The sequence below is a fragment of the Cucumis melo genome, chromosome 10 (assembly GCF_025177605.1).
Source record: "Cucumis melo cultivar AY chromosome 10, USDA_Cmelo_AY_1.0, whole genome shotgun sequence".
Taxonomy (NCBI): Eukaryota; Viridiplantae; Streptophyta; class Magnoliopsida; order Cucurbitales; family Cucurbitaceae; genus Cucumis; species Cucumis melo.
In genome coordinates, this window is record NC_066866.1 from 5,751,705 (window position 1) to 5,772,379 (window position 20,675).

The window sequence follows — 20,675 nt, forward strand, 5'->3', positions numbered from 1 at the left end:
TCCTGCGAGAGGTCAATCCCCTGGCTGTACACGGGCGGGAACTTCTCGTTTTCATCTCCCATATCAAATTTGTCATATCCGCCACCAGGCTCGTTAGACCCCACGTCGACGAATGTCTCAGCGAACCGACCCGTCATCCTATTGCGATCGAAGACATATGTAAGTTCGTCGTAATACGGGAATGGTTTGTTCAGGAGTCCCTTCGCTGCAGAATGCGACTGGGGGGAAAAATATCACGTATGAGTACTGATTGAAAATTGTTAAATAAATGTACATTGTGAACGTTGTGTGACGTTTATATTATTTTCCTTACCCTAACCCAATTATCAAATAATTCTTTCTCCGCAATGATACATTTCTCTTCATCGTTCACCCAAAGCCACTGCACGCTGGCCCCCGCATTTCAGCGATGGCCTGAAATGTTTGCTTCAATGTCTTAATTCTACAATCAATTACAATCATTGCTCGGACCTGACATCCAGGTAGTTTCTCCGCCATCATGCGTACCAACTGCGCAAGGTAACCTGGGCGGAACGTACCATTATCTGATTTCCATCCCCCCATTGACACCAACTTCATTAAACATTCCACAAGAGTGCCCTCCTCCTCCTTCGTCCATACATGTCTCGGGGCACGATTTGAGGTTGACATACTGAGAATGAGAAATTAGAAAAAATACATGGAGTACGTTAGTAATTTCACAATTTAACAGTTAAAAACAAAAGGCATAATAGAAATTCATGGCACGCGTACATTTCATATGCAACACCCGATATTACTTTTTACAGTACATTTTAGACATGATAGAATTTCAACATTACAATCGAAAACTTGTAATGTAAAATTGTTTTATCTAAGCGTTACGCAACTGCCAATTAGTGAACATCGATTCAGCTAGTTCGTCGTGCCACTGAGACCACTCGTTTGTTGTCTCAATGTAGTGAATGTCTTCTGAAGTGGTGGTCGTCGCATACGTAAAGTCCCACTCGTCCACGTCGTCAACGTCCTTGCAATATGTCATTTCCCTGTTGATCAAATTGTGAAGCAAGGCACATGCTAGTATGGTGCGACACTGGACTTGTAGGGGATAGTATGACTTCCCACAAAGAATGGCCCAACAATCCATAAAAACACCGAACGCGCGCTCAATGACATTCCTTGCTGAGGAGTGCTTCATGTTGAAGTACTCTTTTGGATTTGTTGGCGCATTTGCAGCACCACGCCACTCTTGCAAATGATACCGTTGGCCTCTGTCCGGGACGAGAAACCCCTCCGCGTTTGGATAACCCGCATCGCACAAATAACAATATCATGTTATTAAATCATTCGTTTAAGCACTTTAAATAGGTAAGTGCTTATTATAAATAAGATATACCCTTTAGCACTTGTAGTCTATTTTCTCGTGAAAGGGCATCACGTAGGATCCGCGAGTCTGCTGCGGATCCTTCCCAACCGGCGAGGACATAAACGAAATCCCCTTTCGTGTCACACACCCAGAACGTTTGTGGCAATTTTTCCCTTACGCGTTCTGAATTTAGGCCGATCTCCAGCAGGGACGTTGACCTTTATGTACGTCCCGTCTAACGCGTTAAGGCAATTCTGCAGGTTTAAATAAAGACGCTGAAATAAGTGAGACGTACGTAAAGGTCAAATACAGTGAACTTCTATCATGCCCACCTGGAAACACTTCCAACGTTGATCATTGCAGTTATTTGTTACCAGAACAGGTCTCTTTATCAACTCCTCGTACAGTCGAACAACAGCCAATAATACAATGTTAAAATGTTGAGATACTGTCTCATCGGACCGTACAAATTTCCGTTGGATGACGCGGTTCTTCACGTCATGAGCAAGGACGTGCAAGAACATTGCTACCATTTCCTCAACATCGACAATCTCTGTCGACGAAAGACCGGCCACATTTCTAAGTAAATGACATAAAATTGCGAATGTTCGCCTGTCCATCTGCATGCTCTACCGACACACAAGATCTGACTCGTGTATCATGCGAAAGTACGCAAGCTCCCTAATTCTATGGTGGTGTATCGGACGGTGTATGTGGGAGACACTTATTGTTGTTCATTAATAGCTCCAACGTTAGTAACATCTGACGTTGGGCCAACGTGAATGCAGTTAGGACTCCAATAAGTGTTTGTTGATCCATTACAATGTATGTAAAGTTTCCTAAAAAATATGTACTAAGTGAATTAGTACAGTATCGATATATAGTGTGAAAAGATCCCTAAACTTAGTAATATCCCTATTTACTAAAACCATAAACATAGAACAAAAAACTTGTTTTAAACATTATTTCAAAAAACGGGTTGCAGTAAAAATAGTATGTGAGATACGTACGTACTCGTGACGATAGTGTTTAAAAAAAAAAGCCAAATTTGACATACGTATGTGTCATAGTGCATACAAATTTCAAGTAATTATACACATATTTTCCAAGTTGATGAAATGTGTATTCCATTAATTTAATTTAATTACTATCAAAATTTATGATCATATCGAAAAAATAGTATTAGTAAAAAGTTGTTGATATGCAAATTTATGATCATATTTCAATTAATTAAACACTTGTTTTCAAAGTCGATAAAAGTTAATGAAATTATTTCTATTACTTAGAATAATTGGTAATAAGGCTAGAACTTTGTACTTGTAAAAAACATTGTTAAGTAGTTGTACTTATTAGGTAGTAGAAAAGTTTTTATATTTTTTAAATTAGGAATTGTTGTTAATTAATTGGATAGTTAATACGAATTGTTGTTAATATTTAATTGGATAATTAATTGAAATTTTCTTAAATAGAAATTGTTGTTAATTAATTGGATATTTTGTAAATAGAAATTGTGCTTACTAGATAAAAAAAAAGGAAGATATTTAAAAAAGAGGAAGTTAATAACTAGAAACTGATTTAAAGCAAACAATATTTAACAAAATTTAAGAAAATGTTCTATATACACATTATAAATCGAAACAAAATGTTCATAATAAAATTATACAAAACCCCAAAAAAATTACAGTATACAAAGCCTACAAACGACCATTACAATAGTACCTCTTCGAATAGTATACTCGTGAATTGCGACGTCCTACATAAGACAAAAAACATGGTTAATATTTGTACATAACACACGATATAGAATGTCAAAAAATAAAATAATATTACATATGCATACCTTATATGACGACAAATCTTACCCGAAATCAACATTGAATGGGGAAATCGATTAATAATGAACATCCAAATGATATCAAAAAGAAGTTTTTTTTTTTTTAATTCGTAGCCTCAGAGTTTTGAAACCATTCAAAATAATGAATGGAATTCCATCATAGTGAACACATAAAAAATAAAGAAATAAACATGAAATGATAACATCCAAAGAAGGAGAGAAACATATAGCAAAAGAAGGACAGAAACATATAGCAAAAGGAGGACACAAACATATAGCAAAAACAGAACAGAAACATATAGCAAAAGGAGGACAGAAACATATACCAAAAGGAAGACACAAACATATAGCAAAAGGATGACAGAAACGTATAGCAAAAGGAGGACACAAACGTATAGAAAAAGGAGGACACAAACGTATAGCAAAAGGAGGACACAAACGTATAGCAAAAGGAGGACACAAACTTATAGCAAAAAGAGGAGACAAACATATAGCAAAAGGAGGACAAAAACATAACACAAAAGGAGGACAAAAACATATAAGAAAAGGAGGACAAAAACATATAGCAAAAGGAGGACGAAAACATATAACAAAAGGAGAACAAAAACATATAGGAAAACCAAAATTGAAACATATATGGTAACTTAAATGAAGAATCAGCAAACAAATGAAGAATTAGCAGAAAAAATAAGGTAGAGTAAATGAACAGAATCGGAAAAAAAAGAAAAAGATAACTTACAAAAGAGAAGTTACAACCAGAGAGAAGATACAAAGAGAGACAACAATGCAGTGAATGAAAAGAGGAAACGTGATTATATATAGGGGAAAGATGAGGCAAGTTGGGAGGGCTTTAATGGAGGCAAACCAAAAAATAAACAGGAAAGTAATGGACTGCAAGCTATCCATCAATAAAAGACAGGAAATCTCTGCTAGAACTGACATAAAGCATAGAAAAGTCCAAAGAGTCAAAGCTTATGTACTGAAAGCTATACCAAAACCATACAATATAAACAGATGGAAGACACAACACTGGAAGCTATACAGAAACCATACAATGTAAACAGATTGACGAGACAACAGTATGCAGCCACATAATTTTGAACCGAAAGGACGGAATAAACAATACTATGGAAGAAAAATGTATAAAGAACTTCAAACAAAATTCAACACCAATGGTATGAAAACAATACAGCAATGTAAACCAATGTAAAAGGTAAGGAAATGTTATCAAAACAATATACAATGTAAACACAAAAGATAGAATCGAAGGCCAAAAGAAGGTACAGCAATGTAAAGCTAAAGCAATAAGACAGAATGAAGGTCACACCAGTTTACATACATATATGGAAAACACTCATGCTAAATTGTTTCAATCAACATAGAACAGAATGCAAACAAATACATAAATTCCAAAAGAAATCAGTTTGAATTGAAAATGGGAACTCATCATCGGCTAAAAAAAATTGGATTCATAAGACTTCAATACCTACCTACCAAGCTCCATCAACATCCAATGGCAGACAACAACGGTGTGAAGTTTCTGTCTTATCAGTGAAGGGAATCACCAAATCGCAAGCGAAACACCCAACTGCAACAATGGAACCGCGAGCAACAAGGAGTAAATTAGGGTCACCTTCAATAAAATGACTTTGGAGGCAAAACCCTAGATTCCAAAAGGAAATCATGTTTGGAGCCAATGACGTTAAACGGTCGGCTTCAACAAACACATAAAACCTTTCGGGAGTGAAGGATAGGAGAGATGCAGATAGAGATTCGGCATCACAAAATCGGATTTCATCACGAAAACACAATGTATGAATGAAGGAAGAAAATATACACAAAATGCGGGTTAGGATCCATCGATTTTGCATACAAGGGAGAACATAAAACGATAGAAGGAGAAGTCGATTTCATTACGGAGAACACATAACGAAATAATAAGGAGAACTCGATTCCTTGAGGGAGAAGACGAAACAAAATGAACGAAATGGATTTTGGATGAAGACGAAACGAAACGAAACAGAGGGGAGAACACAGAACGAACAGAAAAACTCGATTTCTTGAGGGAGAAGACGAAACGAAAGAAGGAGAACTCAATTCCTTGAGGGAAAACACAGAACAAATAGAAAAACAAATGAATTTTGGATGAAGACGAATGGAGGGGAAGATTTAACACGGGTTCAACACGGAAATGGAAGAGATCTATCGCCGGATTGAGGGGAACGACGAAATCGTATTAACGAAAATGGGGAAGACACGAATCGGCAAATGTTTGCGGCAGACGAAATCGAGTTAAGGAAACCCTAAAACTAGGGTTTCCTTAACCTTCGGCCCAAACGGGGGTTAGGGTTGGGCTAACCTAAGCCCACAGTCCCAACCCTAACCCCAAACGGGCCCTTAGTGTTATTGCCTATTGACATTTTACTTATACGCATTTATTGAATTAAGTAAACGAATAAAAATATGAAACCATGTTAAAACTTTAATTATATTTTAAATGACATTTATTTGAATATGATTTATTTCATGTCTATGATGTAAAATAAAATATTTGAAATTTATGAGGTAAATAGGGCCTAAAAAGTGAGTAATCATGATTATTTTTTCAAAAGTACAAATGTAAGTATTTTTATATATAAAAAAGTATATATGTGTTAAATTTATATAAATAATAGGCTATATCATATAAATTACCCACGAATCTTGCTTTATTTATATTTTTTAAAATATTCTTTATCAATATCTAAATATATTTTGGAATGAAAAACCATTCTTAGATGGAAAATCGACATACGTAGATATTATTATCTCGAAGTTAACCAAACAAGTGTTGTATTGTCTTAGGTAATCATAAATTATCTTTTTTTTTGGTCTATCATTATAAAGAATATAAATTTTAGGCAACAACAAAATTTATAAATATAAAAATTTTCTTCACCTTTATTTTTGGGTTTTTGCAAAATATTTACAATTTTAAAAAGAAAATACAAAAAATGCATCCTGATTAATTGGCGCCAACCTGTGTGATATATTTGGCAATTAATAGTTTAGATTTTGACTATTATTTTTTTTAAGATTTATGATCGTTTTTATGTTTAGATTTGACTATTATTTTTCTAAGAATTTTTGATTTTATGAAAATTTTCATTTTATTAAAGGGATGGTAAATATTTCGATTATGTGTTATATTTATGAAAATCAACCTTTATTTTCGGTTAACAAAATTATTTTCGTAATAAAAAACGTGGCAAGTGACGGTTATAATAGGGCCTGGCCAGGATAGTACTATATGAAAATGGGCCGCGCGAGTACAATATCGGCCCAGGTTCGGTCCATCCGTTGAAAATTCGGAACGACGGCGTTTCAGTTCCTCTGCATCGCTGACTTTCCCCAATTGACTTTGATCCTTCCTCATTCCGGTGGAACACTTTGCGCCATTTTCTGCAGAACACATAAACCCCTAAAAGCTGTCTTCCATGCGGGAAAATCATCTTCCTCAATAGCCAATTTCTCCTTCTTCATCATTCAATTGCTTATTGCTAACCAAAATCTCGTTACAGACGAAGAAGGATTTTGGAATGTCGTGGCTAAAATTGGCTGTGAGCAAAGCAGTGGAGGTTGGGAACAACAATAACCTCACTCGGGTCGTAAAAAATTATGCCGACACCGTCGTTCACCACGCCGGTCAGGCCGTTGCCGAGGGTGCCAAAATTCTCCAAGATCGCATTGTACTTCCTCTGTTTCATTTTCATTTCTTTTGTTTTTTCTTATTGATTTTGTTGGGTTTGTGTCATTTTAAGCTGTGGTGGAATTTGGAAATGTTGAATGCCTTGTAATCTCGTTTAATTTGTGCATTTTTCTTCAAGTTTATATCTTTTCACGTTCTTTTTCTTCGTTTGGCGTCATTTTTTAGCTTGTGGTGGGATTAGGAAATTTTTGATGGTTTGTTTATTATTTCGTTTAATTTGGTTCATTTTTCTTCGTCGATATCTCTCTACGTTTAGCTCTTTACGTAAAGTTTTTGAGTGTCACATGGAGGCTTTTAGAAATCGACTTGAATTTTGGAAAATACTTTGTGAAAACAGGAGAATGGGGTGAATTTTGAGATAGTACCTTAGGGCGATCAATTATGGTATTTGAACATTGAAACGGAGAAATGGAAAATGAAGTCCTGAATATCGTTCGATGGCTTTCCATGGAAAAAAAGTGCAAATCTATTTGAGTTTCTGGGAACTGTCACCTAGAATTGTCTTCATAGAACTTTAATAAGATTCAGTGTATCCATCATCCAATCTAATATTGATTTTATTTTTCAACCATTTAGTACATTTCGAGTGTCTGGATCTGCTGCTTCTGCTTAGCTGCTTACGAACTTCTGTGATTCAGTTTTTTTTCCGGCTCTTATTGGTATAGGGGGCACGGAATTTTAGAAGTATCAAGCAGACTATACAAAGATTGGAAGAAGCTGCTGTGTCTTGTAGGGGCCCTGAAAGAGCTCAACTGTTGAAAAGATGGTTGGTTGTGCTTAAAGAGGTTAAAAAATTATCTAACGCTCCCTCGGAGGAGAAAGCAAAGACCCTGGAGCAACATCTTGCTTTTGAAGATGCGAAGGAGAGCCCAAGAAAACCTGCTATTGTGAGTAACATTGTTTGGACACCTCTTCGTTCAAGTATTATTATAAATACTTCTGTCAGTTACCTGTACCTAATGGGCACATATCGTTCATAGTTGATGCATTTTTCAAAAACCTTGGTGTGTTTTCATGAATTCCACATTCTAACCTCGTGAATTTTAAAAATTGACATGAAAGTTGCGCTTTGCACATTGACTTTTCAATGTTATGGAGATCCCCAAGGTTTCTGGGTGCGGCAACTAGAGATGTAAATTAAAATTTTGACCTTTATTTAACTCTAAACTCTTTGACCTTTATTTATGAGAGGTATTTTTTTTGTTCAACAATATACACAGAGCGAGGGACTTGAATCTTTGACCTCTTGGTCAAGGGTACATGCTTTATGCTAGTTGGCCCATGCTCATTTTGGTGATGTTTTCAGTCAATTAACTTGTAATTTCAACAAGCCACATCTAAGTATTAAAATTTATTTCTGGATCACCTAATCATCTTTCCAAAATGTGAAAATACTTATCAATAGTAGTGAGTCTGCAAAATTATACTTCTCTGTTAGTTCTGACCTTTACTATTATGAATAGGTTTTGTATTACGATCCTGATGTTGGAGGGGAACCAATGAACTTTTGTGATGTTTTTCTTCAAAGTCAAGCTCTGGAGGGAATTACATTATCTATGGTATGTTAATTTCATTGCGTCCTCTCTCTAAATCTGTGGCTTGTTCCTGGGAAAGCTGCAGTTGTGCTTGTTTTGGGTGACCTTATTGCTCTGATATTTTGAATGCACCAAAAAGGACAATACGATGTATTTGTTCATTGGTTGGAGGTTTCTGTGTAGATTTTGACGAGGGATCAAGAGTTTATTGGACCAAAATTGAATGATTAATTTTAGCTTTTGTCTAGGATTGAACACTCATACAAAAAGATGTGTGCTTTTGATTATCAAATTTGTTGATGAAGAGATACACAAATCATTAAATAATATGAATAATCGCTTGAGAAACCATTTAAAAGACCAGTCAGTAATTTCTTATGATTATGAATATGAAATTTGAGATAAGGAATATCATTGCATGGGGGGTAGTTAAAACATAGTTTTTCAAATTTGTCTGGCTGAAAAATTATATGCCCGATTTTTCTTATAGACAACATAGGTCAATACTGAATAGGGCATCTAAGAGTATTTCTTTTATTTCAAAATTGATTTTGAAATTAATGTATAGCCATTTTTTTTAATATTCAGAAAACGGAGAATTAATGTAAAACTGTGCTATCTCAGTGCTGATTGATGTAATTTTTGTTAAGGGAAATATGGAAATTTATTCAAAAGCTTCAAGTTTGTGAATTTCTTCCTTTTCAGCTATTGAACTATGCATGTTAATTAGATTTTATTCAAAGTGGAGAGGTAGCTCATGTTTTTTGTATGAGATGAGTATATAAAAGGTAGTACTATGAAGTGATGATGGAAACAAGTCTTATCTCCACTTTCTTTGAATTGACTTATGAATCAGTTAGATTCATTGAATATGGAGGAAATATAAGTGAGACATCATATTTTGAATTGTTAAGTTTCTATTTTATCATTCACCAACTTCTGTTTTTTTAATTGGTCATGAAGGCACCGGCAAATTAACTATTTTCTGTGCCACAGATTCTTGAAGCGCCAAATGAGGAAGAAGTGTCCCTTCTCCTGGACATGTTTGGGTCTGTCCCTCACTTAAAGCTAATAGTTTAGATGGTTATGGCTGTCTTGAAGTACTAATTATTAGGAACCCAAGAGATGCATAGCTTCAATTTTTAATTATGTTCATATTCGTTTCATTACAAAAGATTTGTGTCATCTTCATGAAGTTATGGGGATTATTTTATTTTATTTTAATATTTCTTATGAGATGGAGATATTTGAAGTTCTATATTTAAGTCATATTACGATGAGGGGCCCTGACCATCTTTATCCTTACTTTGCTTGACATCAATCTGTTTACCCTGAATTTGACTATTGGCTTCCAGTCAATAAGTTATCTGCTCTAGCCTTGTGCCTCTGTTCCAAACCTTATCTGATCTTGTTTTTGTTCTTGTTCTTTTTAAATATCACTTGTTTGGTTTCTGATGGGGATATAATACACTAGTATTTCTTTGAGATCAGCTTTTTATTGAGACATTTCTAACAATATTTCCTGCAGATTATGTCTAGTTGGGGGGAAGGAAGTTCATAATGCAATAGTTAGCAGCATACAAGATCTGGCGAAATCTTTTTCCAGCTATGAGGATGAAGTATTGGTAAAAGTTTTAAGAATTTAAGCATATATTGTCTGCCTTAAAGTTTTGAAATCCACTAGGAACTCATCACTCTACGATTTTTTTATTTATAAAAACGATTTCTTCTTATTTTGCGGAGGATGTAATCATCCAAGTGTAAAGAAGCACAAGTTGTAACTTACTATGAGTTCCTTATGCTGTCAACAATCCCTTTTGGAACCAAATATCTCAGGCGTAGCAGCTAATTGCTTTAGAGCTTCTTCGTTCTCTATTCATATTTTGATGTTAAGAAATGTTATATTCTGAAGGGTAAGAGATGTTAAGAATAGCCAATGGCAACAATTATAACCTAATGAAATAAAAGAGTTCCACGACAAGTTAGGAGAGAATAGGACGTCTTCCTTTTGTGGGGTCTTTGGCTGAGTTTCGTTCCATTTTGTGGTATTTTGGTGTGAGAGAAATGATGACAAGTTAGGAGAGAATAGAAAATATTTTCCTTTTGTGGGATCTTTGGCTGGGGTTTGTGTCACTTTGTGGGTTTTGGTGTGAGAGAAACGATAGAATGTTTTCTGACTTGGAGGGGTCTTGTAGCAATGTTTGCTCCCTCCTGTTTGATTCTATGTTACTCTTTGGTCTTTGGTGATCAAGTCTTTGTAACTACTCATTAGATCTTATTTTGTTGTTGGATTGGATCCCCCTTTCGTAGTATGTCATTTGGTTTCCTTTTTTTTCTTTTTCTTGCCGGGGGAGGGGGGGGGGGGGTGATTCTGTTTTTTCCTCGATCAATGTTCGAAAAAAGGAAAAAGAAAAAAAAAGTGTTTTTTCTTCTTTAATTTTAAATTTATTTTCATATTAATATTAATCATCAGTGTGCTACAAATTCAACTCTGATGATCTTCATATGATTTCTGTTGTGGATTTATGCGTTAGTAAGCAGGGCTGCTAGGCCTATCACATTAACCTATTCCATTTCTTTTATTTGTGCAAAGTTTTATGGGAGGTCTTGTATACAGGTGAAGCGGGAGGAATTGCTCCAATTTGCACAAAGTGCAATTTCAGGGTTGAAGATCAGCGCTGATCTTGGGAGGTGGGTAAGAATTGAGTTATTTTGTTCTTTACCTCTTGATATCTACTTCTACAGCTTTTGTGTGAGTGTGATGTTATATTATTTATCACCTCTTTTCTATAGCAATTATGCTTATTTAGTGGATTTAGCAGCTTTAGGGATTAAGAATTTATTTTAACCTTCTCGTTTCATTTAAGAAAAAAGTTTCTTTTTGTTTGATTAATGTCTATGAAGGAGTCCCTTTGTGATCTCCTTACCTTGATACTGCTATCTAAAATCTTCTCAGGCCTCTCTTATAAACAAATTTTGGCCATGTTATGCTTCTTATTCAAAGAAAAAAAAAAATGCCCTGTAGTTATTTCATCTGACCTCTACGTTAATCCTGCCATACCCATAGATAGCAAGCATATTGAAGAAAACAAAGAACAGTTGGACACCAGATAGTTTCCCTTTTCAAGCCTTAGTCTTAGGGGATAGATTTTCACCTTCAAAGATAATATGCTATTGTTTTATATTTCTTACCTTTTTTTTTTTAATTTTATACTGCTGCTAGATACCTGCTCAATGATTTTTCAGTTTCTCGAAATAATTTTCAATTTTTGTATGCATTTCCTAAGTAATGAATAGGATAGTGAATGCCCTAGGCCTAGGCTGCGTTAAATGGTCCGATAAGCTAATAATATGGTCTTTTCTCTATTATTTGTCTGGCTTTCTGGTCACAGGGTAGATACTGAATTATCCAATTTAAAGACAAAACTTGAAGGAATGTCAGGTTCCCCAATGTCATCCAATGCAGATTCTGGCCCGATGTCAGAAGAAACCACAATTGAAACAATCGAGGTGAGCCTATTATTGGAAGATATTTTTTGCCATTATTTTTTAATGGAAACCATGGAACATTTCATTGATCAAAATAAAATAAAAGTAAAAAAATAAAAGAAAGAAATGCATCTGTTGATGCATTAGACTATGGATGAGTTCGGGGTGCATTTTGGAAACAGAAAATGTTAATGAACCCTTCATTTTGTAAGCACCAGAGAATGCTTTGATCTTCTCTCTCTCTCTGTCTCTCTCTCTTTTGGATCAAACAAAGCTTTGTCTACGTGCACTTAAAGTATTTATTTATTTTTTAGAATTTCTCAAACTGTTTTATTATTGAAAACTTGTGATTGATTAAAAGCACTCTTAAAAATTGTAACACAACACTGCGATTTTATGAAAACTTTATCTAACATAAATAAACATGTGCTTAGTGTGGGTGATAAATATGGCTTGAATTCATTCTTGATGAATTTCACAGCAGTGCATATCTGTTATTGTATTGCTTATGATCATCCTACAAACCTTAAAATTTTTATTAGGATATTAATGCATTTATTGCCCTTAGGTTGTACTTGTACCTTATACTTTATTTCTCATTGCAACCTAACTATTATCAGACTGAAAATTTACTCAGTGAACGCTTCGTTGAGAAATGATATCTTCATATTTTGTACCAGATAGTGTGTACTACTGAGTAATCGCCTTGTGATATAAAATGTCAAGTAATGTTCATTTATGAATTTGACGGAGCGGAAAAAGGTCTTTGGTCACTTTGTGGCAGGCATTGAAAGCAGCACTCTCACACATACGAATGTGTTCTAGAGTGGAAGGACTTCTGCTGAAGAAGAAATTATTAAACAATGGGGATTCTCCTGAAATCCATGCTCAGAAGGTATTGATCTGGGATGTCATGAACCTGTTCGTCAAATTTTTATTTTTACCCATTGTGCTTGTGATAAATTTAGCCTATGGGCTGCAATAAGTGGTATATTGCTGTAAACTTTTCTACTTATATACAGATTGATAAACTAAAAGTTTTGTCGGAGTCTCTTTCGAACTCCTCTGTGAAAGCTGAAAAGCGGATTACAGATCATAGGTAAAGATCCCCGTATCCTAAATGGCAGTGAATTAGAATTCACACATATAGCTGCTTTCTCTTTGCTGATATATGTTGGTATTCTCTGTATTATCTGTTTGGGACTTTGACATGAGAAATTATTTAGAATTCTTCTCGTTGACGACTGGTTTTTTTTAAAGCCTTTGGGCTTTAATTCCTTGTGTTAAGTCATAGGAAATTTGTTGGTAATTCCAGCTTGTCTGTGTTCCTTCACAATTGAAAGGTTTTTCTTATCTAAGCTTGTGGAGGGGTTGTAACCCCTTGCCTTTAGGCTACGTCTTTCTCTTTCTTTCAGTTTCAATATCTGTTTCATGTTAAAAAATTAAAAAAGAAAAAGGAAAAAAATACTCAGTGGCTACTGGCTGAAGAGTGTTTTGGGTTTCTTCATTGCCTAGAACCTTTACTATAAACTATAGATTGTATGGACTGATGACGATATATTTTTTTTTTTGATAGGAAACAGAGATATATTCAATAAAAAAGTAGGATTCAGGAGTTAGGAGATAGAGTTAGGCTTAATCCCTCTCTGGAGGTTCTCAATGCCAATTGTTTTTTGTAATTCTTCTTTTTCTTCTTCTATTTATTTTGGTTGGAATGGAAGTACATCTTTCTAATCCAACTAGTTCATTCAGGTTGATTTTTTGTCTAGCGGCTCACCACGAGGGATGCATACTTTTCCTTTTGTCATTTCATGCATATATTTATGACTTTTTCCCCCTGTTTTAATTTGCAGAACACAAAAAGAGGAAGCCCTGAATGTTCGTTTTACCAAAGCAAGTGAATCTGGTGAAAAAGAGAAGGTTGGGTGTTCTTTGGAGTATGGTTTAAAAATAGCTTTTGGTTTATTACAATAAAAATAGTTTTATTTTAGAAAATTATATTGCATGTAAGAGGTAGTTTTATTTTATTTATTTGTCGAATAAGAATCAGAAGCGTAAAAACAAAAAACCCCACACAACCTAGGAACGAAAGGGGTTAAGACTGAGGAGCCCCCCTCCCAAAAGAAATAATGAAACACTATCTCTCGGGTAGGATTTGAGATTGACTATAATTACAACAGAATATCTCGTCTCTTAGACACCACAAGGAAGGTAATTTGTACATTGTTGCAAAAAAAAAAAAAAAGGGAAAACAGTCCCAGATGAGCACTTGGAAGTACACCTTCACAAAGGAAAAACAATATGAAAATAAAAGAAAAAGTGGAACACAAATAAAAGATGTCTTCATTCACCAACCAATTTAACAAATTTAAAATAGAGAAAAAAACCTTTTTGTCTTGGGTCTAGTTTTCATTTTATCCGGAAGTTTCGAAATGTTACACTTTTAGTACCTCTGTTTTGAGTTTGGTCAAGGTTAAAAAAACAACGAAAAAGGTGACAAACACGAGGGTAGTAGACTCAAGGTGGAATTGCAAGAGCTATTTTGCTAACAAGGCTTTGTTACTAATCCTTTGATTCCCTAATTCTACCCCCAAAGTTTACCAGCTTCCCCACCACCTCGCGGTTCACAGATCGCCTTTTTACTCTCATCAACCCTTTCCGAGAGGAAGTCCCTAATAAGTGTCTGGAGACCTTTATGCACAAAACATAAAGGGAGAAGAGGTAGATAGGCATCCCACTTGACACTATGAGAATTAGGATCATTCTGTCATCTTTAGAGAGAATTTCTTCCATGTGGCCTGTGTTTTTTTCTCTTCTTATGCATCATGGGGTTCCAAAAAGGGGAATCAGATTCCTCAGATTATGTCCGAGGTGTAGAAAATAATTGTTAAAAATTAGCTTGCTAAACAGTTTTAAGAACAAAATTTATAAATTATCCTCAACATTATGTCAGGATCTCATGTTTTTGATCTTGTATTGTATCAAGGACCTACTTTGCAACAATATCTTGTTCTTTATGTTCAATCATACTTCATATCTATTTTGAACTTTGTTTCATTTATATGGCAGAGTATACAGATGACAAAATGAAACTCAATTACAACCATGTTAGATTATTTTCAACTAGGTATGTAGAAATCTTGAGTTTATGTTTTCTATTATTTACAGGAACTAGCTTCAGAAATTGCAGAACTTGAAAGACAGAGAGACGATATTGAAGCTCAATTGAAAAAGGTTTTTCTTTGTCTTCCTTCCATGATCTTTTGGTTAACAATGATATAATGAAGAATTGTTGTGCTGCTTATTTACGTATTTGTTCACAATTTTTATGATATAATATTGTCATTGATATAGAAGTCGTGCCTGTGCTTGAGACAGTGAGATACCCTAGTTGCCTGAGCATCTTTATATCAATTTGTAAATATCTTAGTAGTTGTAAACTTGTAATGTTAGAAAAGCCCAATTTTTTGTGTGTTATCATGATGTCTTTGAACCCTATATTGCGAAATTCCACTATTGTTTTTCCTTTGTCAGTCGTAATCAACATTTTCATTTCTAGGTTTCGTTAGTGGATTTTTGAAATTTATCCACAGAATTTTAAACTTTATTTTATCTACTTTCCACATTTCTGTATAGATAAACATATATGGTATAATGGCATAGGTGAATATCTCCTTGGCTGCTGCACATGCACGCCTTCGTAATATGGTGGAAGAGAGAGATCAGTTTGAGGAGGCCAACAACAAGATTGTCGCACATTTAAAGACAAGGGTGCATCTTTTTAGTTACTTTTGATGTATTATGTTATTTCCTGTATGTTCTCATCTTTATTCATTATATATTCCTCGTGAATTCTCTCAGGAAGATGAGCTGTTAAAATCCATTGCCTCGTGTAAGGCAGAATCAAATGTTTTGAATATTTGGATTAATTTTCTGGAAGATACGTGGAATATCCAATGCCTATATAGAGAAAATAAGGAAAAGGAGGTCAAGTATGTATTTTAGGCCATGCTTGTTATTTTTCATCAATACTTTTTAACAGTATTAGAATTTTTCCAAAGGATTTTTTGAAGTGAGGGAACCTGCAAATGAGCATTGCACAATGTTTCTTCTCTCAGTTGAGGTTTGTTGTACTTAAATACTTGTTTCTTTTCTTTCTGAAGTGATGCTTTGGAAAAACATGAAGGTTACTTTGTCAACTTGGCTATTGATCTTCTATCTGCTTATAAGGTATTTATAAAATTCTCTGAAATATACGTGTATTCTAAATGTAACATGAAATATGATTTCTAATTTATGAGTAAGCTCTGATGTCGCATGTTTGAAACCTTGCACGGATCATCTGATGTAGAAAGAGTTGGAGCCATCAATCAGCCGTATTGAAAAATTTGTGGAGAATTTAATGAATTTGCGGCAGAGGTGATCTTTTCTCATTCATCAAGATTGTATTTTGTTCTGAAGCATGGCTTCTTATCTATCAGATCCCTCTGGACAGGTCGGAGGAATCCACACTGGAAAGTGATGAGTCAAAAGTTCTTAGCCCTACAAGTAATCTTGAAAAGGAATATCTAGGCTATGAAGCAAAGGTATAGACTTTTTATTACTTAACCAAATTGATTTTAGTTTCAAGGTTTGATGCTGTTGGTGAATTGGTTTCGTGTAAAAGATGGTTCACAATGCCCATCCAAATATATGTATTTTGAAATAGCTATCCACAGTGTTGTTGTTGTTGGTTGGTTGCATGCATACATACATACATGTAACGATGATGTTAATACATCTTGTGTTAGATGTAAGCTGTACTCCGCTTATATTACATTTTCACAGTTTCAGACTGCTCAAAGATGGAATGGCAGCATATTGTTATTGTTTTACATTGGCAATGAATTTGTTTATTTATTTGTTTATTACTTTTTGGGTTAAGAAACATTTCATTGACGTGATATAGTTACAAAAAGTGGGGGAGTCAAAACTCCATGCCCAAGGAAAATTGCAAGAAACATTTATAAATGGCAATGATAGAAGTTAAGCAGAGAAATGTTTCTTTACGAATAGAAGGAAAAGATGATGCTTGTGCTTTGTTGTAATAGATGATCCTTTCTGCATTATTAATTTATGTTGGTGCAATCTATGCTATCAACAACAGAAGAAAAGGGAAAAAGAAATTAGTTACGATCTAGTAACCCAGTCTCTAATGCATATTGACGTCTGCATCTAATTTCTTTCTTCTAAAATGTCTCAATTTTGAATTTTGAGAATCCCATTGGGGTTCTTGCAACTTTCTAGTTGATTTCAGATCCCTTACCATCAATAGAGTGGAGTGTTTACTGTGCAGATTGGTTATCATGTTGATTCCGTGGTTGTTTGGTCATCCTGCTTCCCTTGTGATATCTTAGTTCTGTGGTCTCCGATTGGAACATAAGCTAAGGTCTAGGCATTTTTGGAACCTATCATAAAAAGGTTGGAAGTAGTCTAACAGACTACCGCTGGAATGTTTTCTTCTTTCGACAGAGACCTTCATCAATTACTGTCAAGTAGGGTTCCTATCTGCTACTCTTTTCTGTTAAAAATTTGAGCTTATGGACTAATGTTTTGGAGAAGCTAGCGAGATATTCCTTGGGAGTGGGTGGATAAGGGAAGCAATTCTCTCTTTGGCAGATGGGATGAGGTGTCTAAATATGTTCGAGGGAGGTCAGAAATCGAGAACCTTTAGGTTAAAAATATTGGCTTCACATGCAAAGTTGTTGGGGTGTCTTTGGAAATTCGTATTTCTGAACATATCCCATATTTTCTTGTTTCTTCTCTTCTCTTTTTCCCTTTTTCTGTCTCCATTTTTCTATTGGGAATGGACTGTGCAAAGTAAAGGTGGAAAGATGGTATATATTTTTTGTAAATCCAAAATTTATTCAAGGAGAATTAGAGATCTGTTATCATATGCCTCCGGTCTCCTTTCCTAATACTTACTATCATCGGGTGGTAAGGTTCATTAGGTTACGTTTATTTTTTCTCCTCTCATTTGGGCAGGTTTCTTCTAACTTTCTGGACAGTTTGTTCATAATTTGTCTTGTATGATTTGTTTGATTGACCTTCTGATTCCTTCATAATAGAGGCAGGTTTTGGTGTCTCAGATCTTTGCCTCTTATGTCTGGGATATTTGTTGGAGAGAAAATAGGAGGAATATTCAAGATTTGTTTAAGATTGTTAGGATTTGAATGCTGCTCTGCACTTCACTTCTTTTCTTTCAGTTTCTACTTCTTTTGATTTGTTTCTCGTTTTCTGTTATATCTTATATGGATAATTGGGATGGTTATACATGACTTGTAAATTTTGAGCGGGTTCATGCATGGGGCTTGTCTTTCAGTGCAGTGTTTGGCTTGTTTTGTAATATACGTATATTTACTTTTAATTTTTAATCAACGCATTGCAAAAAGTTGTCCCAGTTATAGGACGTATATCTGCTACGTACATTTTTCCTGCCAAGTTAATATTGGCTTCATCTTGGATCTTGAACAATTATAACCTTAATTCGTTTTCTTGTTTCAGATTATTACGACCTTCAGTGTTGTGGATAACATGAAAGAGCAGTTTTTGGCTCAGCAAGCTCAAGTTTCCAGGTATGATCCAAGTTTTTCTGACATGCTGTTGGATTTCCTTTCAACTCTTGCAATATTGGATGTTTATTGTGTATATTCATCTTTTATGAAGATTTTTTCCTTATTTGTAGTTGATCTTTCTTCAAAGACCTTGTATTTGATTCATAAAATAGAAGAAACACTATTTTCTTCCCATTTTGACCTCATGCATTCTGTTCTAACACTCCTCTATGTCACATTTCATCATTTTACCCAAAAGTAACACCTCTCTCTTTTTAACCTCAATTCAGGAAAGATGATTCTAGAGTTCAAGAGTTGTTTAATGATATTGAAAAACTCCGGGAAAAATTTGAATCTATCGAGAGACCCAATCTTGAAATGGAAACTCCACCTCCGAAACCTGAAAAGGAATCTAGAGAGGAGGTGGAAAGCAGTAGTGTTCCCCAACCTCCAACGGAAGACAACAAGAACTCAAAAATCGAAACTGGCAAGGATCCCAAACTACCCGCAGTTAAGGTAGAACAGACGCTAGATGCTGCAGCTGAGCTCGCGAAGCTGGAATCAGAATTCGGCAAAGTAAGTCACGACTACTCAGCAGAAGACATTGGTGAATGGGAGTTTGACGAGCTCGAGAAGGAGCTGAGGTCAGGTGACTCAAAGAGCTAACTGTGATATTATGTATTCATGAACAAACCAACCTAATTTATTATGAAAAAAGGTCATAGTCTCATAGCTTTTTGCTTTTGGCATACCCCCTAAAACTGCATGATTTCATTATAATCTTTCCTTTGTAATTGTGCTCTGTATATTTCGTGGTTTTTTAATTTGTTCACTTGTATAAACTCTGGAACATTTATGTTGTAATATAAAGCCAAAGAAGGGAAACAGTCAAATCAAGAAGACTTAATGTGCAAGTTAAGTCCAACCTTTTAGATAAAACTGTATTGTAAGGGGGTAAGTTCTTAGTTTCTTAAGCAAACCATCATCCTTTGGTGGGAGACCCCAATGTTTCCTGACAAATTAGTTGTTGTGGGGTTGGGAGATTTTTGTTAATACTGATATGTCTCAGAAAGGTTTCTTGGATATGGTAGTTGGAATTTGTCTTATCTTTTAAAGGACAACATGATGGTTATTAAGCCTCTTCTGCCTTCAAGGATAGGGCACAGGAAGTAGTGGGCTGAAACATGTCTGGCCCAAATCTTTCTTGATAGGGCAGTTCTCAAATCTTTGTAGTTTTATATTTTCGCTCTAAGAGTTTGTTTGAAGTATTGAGTTGGTTATTATAGTATGTGGTTATTACAGTCTAGGAGTTACAATAATCTCTTCGTTTGGAGTAGACTATTTTAGTTTGTGTTACAAATAAGGAGAGGTAGGAAAGTTCATATCACATACCTTGTAGCTACTAATATACTTGTATGTCTATAGAGCTATGTCTGGTTTGACGTGTTATTATTAAAATTTAAAATAATTTTATCATACTCAAGTGAGTTATAATGGAGACTCAAACTGTTAGTCCTCTCTTTAAGGCAAATCGGGGATTTAACGCTCCTTAGAATTTTAGTGGGATAGAGCAAGAAATTTTCTATTGCTAATAAGAACCCTAGCTTGATAAATAATGATGATAATAATAATACAAAGTTTCAAGTTGTCAACCCTTTAGGCTTTAGCCAATGAGAAGATAGCTTTTCATCCTGATTTTCTGGGTGGTGGGTCTCTTAGCTGAATCTTATTTGTGGCTCTTAATTGTATCCTCTCCCTCCCTCTCTCTCCTCTTCTTTCCTTCTCTCTCTAGAATTTTTATCTTGTTTTTTATTAAATATTTTAATTTACTTTGTGTTTGTGATGTCAGTGAGCTGGTCTTTCTCACTCTCCGAAGGGGTATTTGTAAATCTATTTTTTTTTGTGATTTCTTTATTTTGCAAAGCTTGTTTTTTACAATTTAAAAATTAGTTCTGAAAGAGTGTAGTTTGTGAAATCTAAAAGTTAACTTTGTGGTTTATTTTAATGATATGTATCAAGTATATATAGGTTTCTTTCAAACTTATCAACAGGAGGTGTTTAATTTGTTAATTTATTAACAATGGTAATGATTGGAACTGTTTTTTTGAAACATAAAGATACAATTTGTAAA

The 20,675-nt window shown here is 34.8% G+C and overlaps 1 protein-coding gene across 1 annotated transcript; it reads left to right on the forward strand.

Moving 5' to 3' along the window:
- The first annotated feature begins 6,571 nt into the window (after window positions 1–6,571).
- LOC103500172 (protein MLP1 homolog) lies at window positions 6,572–19,444 on the forward strand. Its single transcript, XM_008463387.3, has 18 exons — window positions 6,572–6,907; window positions 7,593–7,814; window positions 8,391–8,486; window positions 9,459–9,511; window positions 9,991–10,087; window positions 11,080–11,153; window positions 11,855–11,972; window positions 12,736–12,846; window positions 12,974–13,050; window positions 13,805–13,871; window positions 15,120–15,185; window positions 15,615–15,722; window positions 15,813–15,943; window positions 16,115–16,181; window positions 16,303–16,370; window positions 16,447–16,537; window positions 18,495–18,565; window positions 18,835–19,444. Exons 1-18 carry the CDS (start codon window positions 6,758–6,760, stop codon window positions 19,208–19,210), a joined length of 2,043 nt encoding a protein of 680 aa, XP_008461609.1. The 5' UTR covers window positions 6,572–6,757; the 3' UTR covers window positions 19,211–19,444.
- Window positions 19,445–20,675: the final 1,231 nt, after the last annotated feature.